General features: G+C 39.9%; 1 protein-coding gene across 2 annotated transcripts in view; it reads left to right on the top strand.

Annotated features, from left to right (window-relative positions):
- Positions 1-9,935, top strand: part of APBB3 (amyloid beta precursor protein binding family B member 3) — a 575,287-nt gene that overhangs the window by 200,120 nt on the left and 365,232 nt on the right. For both annotated transcript variants that reach the window (XM_044069016.1, XM_044069015.1), the window contains exon 3: positions 1,985-2,061. In XM_044069016.1, coding sequence (XP_043924951.1) covers positions 1,985-2,061 — 77 coding nt within the window. The remainder of the gene's footprint in view (positions 1-1,984; positions 2,062-9,935) is intronic.

Here is a 9,935-nt window from a genome sequence, read left to right as displayed (position 1 = left end):
AATCAACCTTATAATTTTATCAGATAATGCAAATGCTTCCATTGCCCTGTTCATAAACTCCCAGCTTACTCTGTCAAATATTTTCTCTACATCATGAACCACCAACAACAGTGGTATTTTCTAACATTCAGCTTCCTTCTGGATGATCAATGTTCTGTTAATGTTGTCAAATTTTTGCCTAGCCTCCACAAAACCATGTTGATCCATATCTATCAATGTTGGCATCACCTTTGCCATTCTTTTACCCATTATAGATATAAACACTTTTATAATCATGGTTTGGGATTGTGATGGGCCTGTATGAAGCTGGTTTGGAATTGTGACGGGCCTGTAAGAAGCTGGATCTGATGAGTTTTTACCATCTTTAGATATTACAGCCACCACTGCTTTCTTCCAGGATGTTGGTACTTTTCCTCCTCTTACAGTGCTGTTAAACAAAACCTTCCAGATCTTTATCAGTTTTTTCTCTCCTTTATTGCAAACTTCCACAGGAATACCATGTATTCCTGGGGACTTTTCTATGAATTAGTTATATATCACCATTTTTATCTCATCTCCTCCTATCCAGTTAGTAATTGAGCCTCATCTGCCTCTAACTTTTGCATATTTAATTCTTCCATAAACATTTCCATTTGTACCTTTTATCTGCATACTTAATTCTTCCATAAACATTTCCATTTGCACCTTTTCTTGGTCTCCACATTTGTTCACTTTATACAGATGTTCATAAAATGTCTGAAACATTTCCAGTACCTCTACAGGATCTCTTGCTAGCTTCCTTGTTATAAGCTTCCTAAGCTTGGCAACAACCCTTCTACTTTTTGTTGCCTTTGTCATTGTGCTAAATGTTCCTCCAAACAGGTTTTAATAAAAAAACTGCAAGAAAGTTCCAAAAAGAAATGGAAAGCCTAGCAAAATCAAAGACCGTCCAAAAAGTCAGGATGACTATTGGCCATTTCAGGTCCCCTCCCCCAGCAGTCTCTCTTCCTTTCTCTGAATCTACATGTCCTTATGTGGCACCAGATTGTTTCAGACAAATATATTCTCAAAGTCATTCAACAGGGATACACTTGACAATGGCAGTACCTCCTTCCCCTTCCAGAGGATTCTTCCTTGCTCAGTAAATCAGCACATGTTATTTCAGAGAGTCATAGAACCAGTGCCTGCCTGCCAGATTTGCAAAGTTTTTTTTTTCCAAATATTTTTTTTGGTACGAAAGAAAAACAGGACATGAGTCCTATATTTGGCATCCCTTTTTCTTTGTCTAAATCCCAAAGTTTAGACCCTGTTACCTCTTATCCCCTTACTAGCTATCATGGTAAAGCTATACTTAAAAGATGCTCACCATCACACTCTTATTTGCATGCATTTCAGATATGTCTTAAGATTTTCTGTATCTGGCTCAAATCATCAGTTCTTTACCTTACCCCTTGAACTATTTAATGTTCCAAAAGTATTTACAAAGTCTCTAGCTCCAGCAATTTCTCTTAGTAGGGCTCATGGCAAAAGTAAGCTGGGCAGGTCAGAGTAGAGCTCTCTATCCCAACAGGAGTCTCCAAGACATCCTGCAGGACCTCTGTGTGTTTCTAGGCAGCCTGGACTTGTCTGCAGGAGTTAGCCAGCCGGCATAATTATCATTACTTAGAGATCCAAGCCATCTAGACTGATTACTGTCAACTCAGGGGAGCATTGAAAGCAATATTTTTCTATAGATTAAATTTTACAATGTGGTCAGGACAAGCCTGGCCAAGGAGAAACTTTAACTTGTGTTTACAAACTCTGTGAAACACTTTTACTGATGAAAGCGGAGAAAGAAAACCTTTATTAAGTCAAAGAAAAAAATAAACCTGCTCATACAACTCGAGAGGCATGTTTAGCAAGCTGCCTCTGTCTTAGATATTCAAGAATCACTAAAACAATGAGTGTTGAATGGCAAACTGTGTTTCACGGAAATTTTGATTTATGTCCTTTGCCTTCTGAACAGGATCGGTCCAAAACTGCCATGGCACATTGTTCTGAAGGTGCAAAACTGGAAAGCCAAGGGCAAGCTGCGACTAAAAGGTAAGCTGGAACAAGGTAAAGGCTTTTGCTGTGGACACTTCTTTACACATGTTCCACATGTAATCATTTATAAGAGCATTCGTAGTGGGTATTCTCATTAAACAGGCCCTTAAATCAACATCTAACTGTTAGGAAGTAGATCTTAAATGTTGCTTAGAAAGTACTTCACTGCCAGTTTTAGAAATCAGGATTCATAAGCCCAAAGGTCGAATAATAGAGAGATAGCAGAAGGTTGAGGGAACTGCAGACAGAATAGGGTGCTTGACAAGCAAAAGGCTTATGGATGGGAATAGTAATGGAGATACAGTGTGAATAAACTAACTGGGAGGATTAATGTTACTGAAGAGAGGTGGGTGAGGGGATGAAAAGCCCTGGATGGGTAAGAAGCAGAAAAGGAAATGAGGGATGATCTGAAGGAATAACAGAGGACGGAGAAAAAAGCAGGATACTTCAGAATGCTAGGGCAAATGAGTGGGAGGGTAGGAAGCAGAAATGGGGTACACAAGTCATGTTTAGTGAGTAAAACGGTGATATGAAATAGAAGAAGAAATAGGAATTGTCATGATATAGAGTTGGCACAGAACGAAAGGAGAAGCAGGGACATGTATTACTGATGCAAGTGTTGCTATCATGATTGAGGGACAAATACAGGACAACACAAGACTGATGATCAAATCTAGATTTATGTGTTAAAAATAAACACATCAGGAATATACAAGATAAACATAAAATCATAAATAAAAAAAATAAAGCATTCATATTGACACTAATCCATAAGAATATAATCTGATATCTACAAATTAATTCTTGTAAAGGAATCATCTGTACTGTTCAAGTAGGTCATGTGAAAAATACATTGTTTAAAAAGAATTCCTGAAAACCTATAACAGATTTCAAAGCCATAGAGCATGGTGTCTCAAAGGGGTCTATATTACATAAGTGATTGCTTAACTTAGTGAATGCTGTATAACCGACCCAAATATGTCGAAACACCAAAAGGCCAAACATATGGAACAATGATTTTTTTTTCCCAGGGGTAAAACAATCGCTGCTCCATAAAAAAAAAAAAAAAAAAAAAAGAAACACAAAATAAAGTGGGGTGCCGTGGCCCCCTCACCCCCCTACTTAAATATACCAACCCAAGATCGCACCACAGTGGAGAAAATGGCAAAGTCCCAAAAATGGCCCAGTGATTTTTTTTTCCCTGGGAAAAAATTGCTGCTCCGTGCTTTCGGGATTTCACCATTTCGAATAAAAAGGGTTGATTAAACAGTGTTCGCTAAGTTAAGCGTTCGCTGATTTAATAGGAACCCTCTGAAAGAATGACAATGGAAGTTTGACACAACACACCTAACAATGCTAGCAGCACCAGAATGGTAGGATGAAGTGCTCAAGGTGACTGACTGGGAAGGTACCAACAGTCCTTTAAGATAAGACAAATCCAAACTCTTTGGAGAAAGATAAAACAGCTCAGGAAACTTAACAGTCTGTGCACATAGGTACAGGAACACAAATTAGACTTTGGGTGGGGCAGCACAACATATAAAAATGAAAGGTAGAAGTCAGAAGATAAGTCAGTTGGTTCTATACCAGCTGCAGCCAATCTAGGTCAGTGTTGTGTGGCTCCAGGTAAAGGAAACTGCAGTGTTCAAACAAGAAAATAAGATAAAGTACCACAATAACGCCCTCTAATGGGTTTATTAGGTGCTTAATCTGTGTGATGTTCCTCAGATGGCAGCAACATGTCTTGTAGACTACTGACACTTATTCCCAAAATATATGCCTGTTATTAAGGAATCCTCTAAAATTACTGACCTTAGAAACAAATTCTAGTCCATCTCATAAATAAAATATACAGGGCTTAAGTACTGAAGCTAGAGAATTCCTTAAAGAAGAATGTACGACCAAGGTCTCTGCTCTGTCTTGGTGGTGATGAGTTTCAGAGGATTATATTTCTTCCAATGATGGATATAATCCAGATCATTCATAAGATAACATATAGACAGTTCTGAGAGGAGTCTGTATAGTACTGATATTGCATACACTACTGTATAATAATTTTCTCAGTTGAAAGCCTATAGTTGTTAGCACTACACAATCCACATAACAAACAGATGATGAATTAATATTAAATAACATCTTCTGGAGGTTTTCAGAAATGTAGGAAGCAAACCAGTTCAAGATGGTAGTAGAGATGATACAATTTTACTGCCATTAGTCCATTAAATATCATCATTTCTGCAGATGAAGTACGACTAAAGCAGTACTGATTAATGACCATTAGGAGATCACTGACCACTCTGGGCATTGACAGGACTCTAACATGTTTAAAATCCAGACTGAAAAAAAAAAACAAGGAAGTTATGACCATCAGAAATGATTGAGAATTTGCAGGAACCACCCTTTTCAATTACTCTGCTCAAAAGGGTAAGTACGGAAGAAGTGGTAATCATTTATTTACTTACTTAATTTTTTATTGTAATTAAACTGGACGACCTTAGTTCTAACCCTGACTTTGTTACAGAAATTGAAGAAGTGAAATAAAACATTTATTCATGAAATAAAAAGAAATGCACCTGTCTATTGATTTTCTGACCTGTTTGCCATAATGAGGGTTGCTGGGGTAACAGGTTGGGTTGCTGGGGTAACAGGTTGAACAGAATGGATCAGTTCCCCCATCCCTAGCAACGCTTCCTACTTCATCCAATAGGATCGTCCTAAATCACTAGATCAGCTAAGTGATGTAATCTGTCCAGCATGTTCTGACTGTGCTTTAGGGTCTCCTCCCTGCAGACCATGCTTTGTGGGTTTCCAGGGGATGCATCATCACTTGAAGCCGCAAACCCCAAACTGTTAACCTTTGAAATCTCAGGACCTATTAAACTGAGTCTCAAAACACAGAGACTGAATGGCTGAAAAATAGACTTACATATACTAAGTCTGAGATGTCCATATCTCCAAGATGCAGCATTCTCAGAGTTTGTATATAAAAATACGGTGGGTTTGGGGGGCATGCTTGTTACAGATTCTGACAGGTTTTTGGCCTTTTTTTTCTTGTCTTGTCAGCATTTACCATTTTGAATGCTGACGTTTCGTTAGTTAGCTACCCAAACCACATAAAACAACTCCTGTCAACCCAAAGAAGAAACAGCAACAGCTGTAGCCCAGGACCCTGTCAGATTGCAGGCGTCTCAACTGCCATAGCATAGCAATTCTACCAAAGAACCTCATTCCCACTACTTGTGCTCATGATTTCTTCCTTTTGATAAGTAAATGGCAAACTTTGTCCTTTGATGCAGCTGACCACTGCTTTGTGATATAATTCCTATACTAGTGCTGTGACCATGTGTTGGTCAACCTCCGGATTACTGGACATTCATATACAGAATTTGGAAGTAAAAATTCTACGGCCATTTCCCACCCGACCTGGATATTTCTCTGTACTCTTTGCTGTATACATTTGGGGAATTTTCAGTATTCTCTTCAAACACTTTTACCATGGTGAGATGATTCTGCCATTTTAGAAGTACTGTTTATGTAGGATCATAGGAAGTTACTAGGCTATTGGCCCTGAGGCCTTTACAAGCCTAGCCAAGAATTTAGCCCATGTTCCAACAAGTCAGCACCCAATGCCCCTGTCCAGCAGGGACCTAGGTGGAATCCTGGGGTGTATTTTCTGTTACCCATCCAGTTATCCAGGTTGCGCTTAAAAAGGTTTAATGAGGTACTCTGCTTTATGTGGAGAGGGAGTATACTCCACAGAAGGGGGAGTCTCTGGGAAACAAATCTGTCCCACCATGTCCTATTGATGTCACAAACCAGGTTGAGGTCTCGCGTGCAGGTTACTCGAGTGGAGCTTGACTTGCAGATATGCAGCAGTCCCATCAGGGCGGGGTCTGAGATTGCTTTGTATGCCAGACAGAGGTCACCTATGAGGAGTCTGTAGGAGACTGAGTAGAGGGACAGGGCTTTTAGCCCATCTGTGTAGGGTAGATATTTGATGCCCTGGATTCTCCGGGTGAGGAATCTCTGTGGTCTCTCCAGCTGCAGCATGTGCTTTGCAAGATACATGGCGAAAGGGGCATTGTATTCAATAATTGGTCTTATAATACAACCACCTTGTCCCTGGATGAGATACCCTTACTAATGAGGTGGGCCATGTAGAAAGCTTTCTGTATAATGGAGGCAATATAGTGGTCAAGTCCCTTACTACTGACTGCATGCTTAGTGCTTAATTATCAGTGTGATATTTTGTGGGGATGCCATTCTCCCCAAAAGGGATGATGATGCATTTTTTTACATTCAGTTTGAGGCCATGTTTCTGGCAACAGTCATTTGTTTGGGTGAGACCCTCTTGGAGGATGTCCACATCACTAGGGGAATTGACGACAGCACCCAGCTTGCAGTCATCTGTAAACTTTGTCAGCCATAGCCCAATAGATTTGGCCTGCATCTCTGAAACGTATATCCCAAACAGCAAAGGCCTCAACACTGACCCCTGGGGTACACTGCTTGTTACGAGTCTACTACTTGAGATGGTTTCCCCTATTTTGACTAGGTGGGTTCTATCAGTAAGCCAGTTTGCTACCCATCTGGTAACGTATGGATTGATGCCTAGTTGAGAGAGTTTATTTATTATACCTGAGTGGGGAAAAGTATTGAAGACCATGGCCAGGTCGAGGTAGGCAGTGTGCACCATCTTCTCCTTGTCTATGGCTTTGATGACTGTCTTAAATAAGTCAACCAAATTTAACAGGCATGACCTCCCCTTGACAAAACCTAACTGTGTCGGGTCAAGTGTCTGGAGGTTGCCAATGTCCTTGTTAATGATGTCCATGATAATCCGCTCCATGGCCTTGCAGATCAGGCTAGTTAGGCTGAAGGGTCTATAATTTCCTGGATCAGTAGACAACTCCACCTTTGTGCAAAGGGATGACAGTAGCTGTCCACTCAGCTGAAATGAAGCCGGTACTCAGGCATTGGTTATATAGGGTGCCTGGTGCTGCAAGTTCCTGCCTGAGTTCATGTAGGATGCAGCATGGGATGTTATTGGGTCCCATGGAGGCTGTATTTTTTGCCTTTGAGAGGGCAGTGATGACTTGCTCCCTAGAGATAAGGGGAGGGGGGCAGATTTTGAAGATGTCCTGTTTTACTGATGTGGGGACAGAGAAGTGAAGTTTTCACTGAACCTGTCTGCCAGTAGGTTAGCTATATCTACAGGATTTGTGTATGTGTTGTCCATGACCACTAGTTCTGAGCAGATCTGTGTGCTTCCCTTGAGATTGCGGATATATGTGAAGAAAACCTTATGATTGTCTTTAGTATATGTGGCCAGTTTGGACTTGGTTTGCTTTGGAGGATTTCACTAGTGCTCTTATTTGCTTGTTCAGACTAAGGGAAGATTGCTTCTAATTAGACACCTGCTCCTTCTTGATCCTGTACCTTTTAACATATTGTTGGTGGAGCCCGCTGTGCGTTACTATACCACAAAATTACTGGAAACTGATTTATGAAGGATTTCACTTATGATTTAAATACAGCATATACACAGCTGTGTAGGTGCTCTAATGTCCTACTTTTGTAGAACCTAGCACTTCTCTGTATGATTACTGTATTCACTAGACCAAGATACTGTTATGCTATATAGTTTGCTCCTTTAAATATGTGAGTATAATACTGCATTATGCATGTCTGATACCTAGAAAATTAAATGTACATTTATTTTTAAGGTAAACAAACAAAAAAATTTGAGATACAAATCCCATACTTGCCAAATAATCATCCTTTATTGAAAAGAATTAGCAAGAAAGAATTTTACCATCATTTAGATAGCAATCTGTCTGCACCATAATCGACTCTCCAGCCGACACAAGCATCCTACAAAAGGGCCTCATAGAAACAGACAACTGGTGCCAGAGCCATGGCCTCAAGCTAAACGCCAAAAAGTGTATAGTCATCCCCTTTGGCAAAAACAAAGTGCCCACAAATTACCACATAGGTGGTAATCCATTAAGTACGGAAGAAGTAATTAGGGACCTGGGGACCCAAGTTTATAGCAATCTCTCATTTGACAACCACGTGGCCAAAGTGGTTAGAAAAACATTTTATATAGCCCACCTAATCATGAAGGGATTCACATCTAGATCAGGGGAGGTCATCGTGCCTCTTTACTCATCCCTCATCAGGCCTATAATTGAGTACAATGCCCCTTTTGGGATGTACCTTACCAGACACCTGCAGCAACTGGAAAGACCCCAAAAGTACCTCACCAAGAGGATCAAAGGGCTGAAACAGATGCCATATGTTGCCTGGTTAAAGAAACTCCAGCTCTACTCAGTGGCATACCGCCTGCTCAGAGGCGATCTGTGCCTGACGTATAAAGCCATGTCCAACCTGGAATTAATGGACATGCTGCACCTCAGAAAATCCAAATCCCATTGAGCTACGTGCTCGAGAGACTTGAACCTCAGCAGTGAAATAAATAGGACATGCTTGAGGGACAGATTCATAACCCAGAGGCTCCCTTCACTCTGGAATAAAATCCCAGTCCAGGTTAGGCAGAGTCCCTCATTGACTCTCTTCAAGAGGAATCTTGATGAGTGGATGGGAGATAGTAGGTTTACCCCGGGTATCACTTCTGTGTCACTGTTAGACAGAGGCACAGTATACTAACCTCGAAAAAGGGCATAGCAAAATTCATTTAAAATGGGTGGCTAAAACCAAACATACTCTGGCTAGGCTTATAAATGCCCTAGGGCAGATAGCCTAGTATGAACCTATGAAATAGACAGATTAAGTCATCCTTAAATCAGCTGATACTGATAGGATAAAATAACATGGGATACTTAGTAAATGTAACTAACATTCTTCTTTATGGGAATAGAATTTATACATACAGCATCACACACTAGCCCTGTCTGTGCATGTACTGGTAAGTAAACATGGTTGTAGTTGATCTATTTATAACAACATTGTGCTTAGTTTGTTCTACAGAACTTGTGATTTGCAGTTTTATTGCACAATAATTGGGAGAATGCATTGCAACTATATGAGCATTATCTGCAATTCAGTATTGATACTTTGTTGAATCAAAGTAAAAGAATGCAATAATAATAATAATAAACATACACATAAAACACATTGTTCCTAAACAGTATTTTTTCTGCTATGACTAATTATATATAGTTAATGGGTATGCATACAACTTCTAAATACAGCAGCCATTAACAAGGACTGGCAGGAACAATTTTCTTGAAAAATAGTTAAGTTTTACAAATGGTTACTACTATACTAATGTTGATTATATTTGTGTTTCATTATTCGATTTCATACAGGGTCTTGGTGATAAGCTGCCCATTTCTGGCAGAGAAAATTCCAGGCCCTTCTATGATACTGTAAATATGCTCACAATCTATGTGATTCCCTAAGGATCAAACTTAAAAAAATGGGCTATGGCAAATCCACTCTCTTCTGGGAATTTGCTATACTTCATATATGCCATATATGGCATAACCTCTACTGATCTCAGGATGCAGATTGCTCTCTTCATGTTAATTAAGCTTTATATTATGCAAAACTGGTTAGATTGATCTAAACTGCATTGGGACAACTTCAAGAACATGGCATCTAAGTATATTTTCTCATAAACTAACCACTAACATAACCACTAACAATGTGAATAAGCGCCTGAAATACCTCAGGTTCAGGAGCATTACCCTTGACTGCACCTTAACATGGCAAACAATGTTTTTCTATAGTCACTGTCCTTTAGTAGTATTGCCACCAGCCTCCTCCTAATCAGAGTCTTACTCCACTGTGTTCTCTAATGGTTGCCTATATATACGATGCAAGCAAAGATGAGAACTATCACATCT

Source organism: Protopterus annectens, chromosome 4.part0, assembly GCF_019279795.1.
Source record: "Protopterus annectens isolate FY-2018-M chromosome 4.part0, PAN1.0, whole genome shotgun sequence".
NCBI lineage: Eukaryota > Metazoa > Chordata > Ceratodontiformes > Protopteridae > Protopterus > Protopterus annectens.
This window is presented reverse-complemented; position numbering and strand designations above follow the sequence as displayed.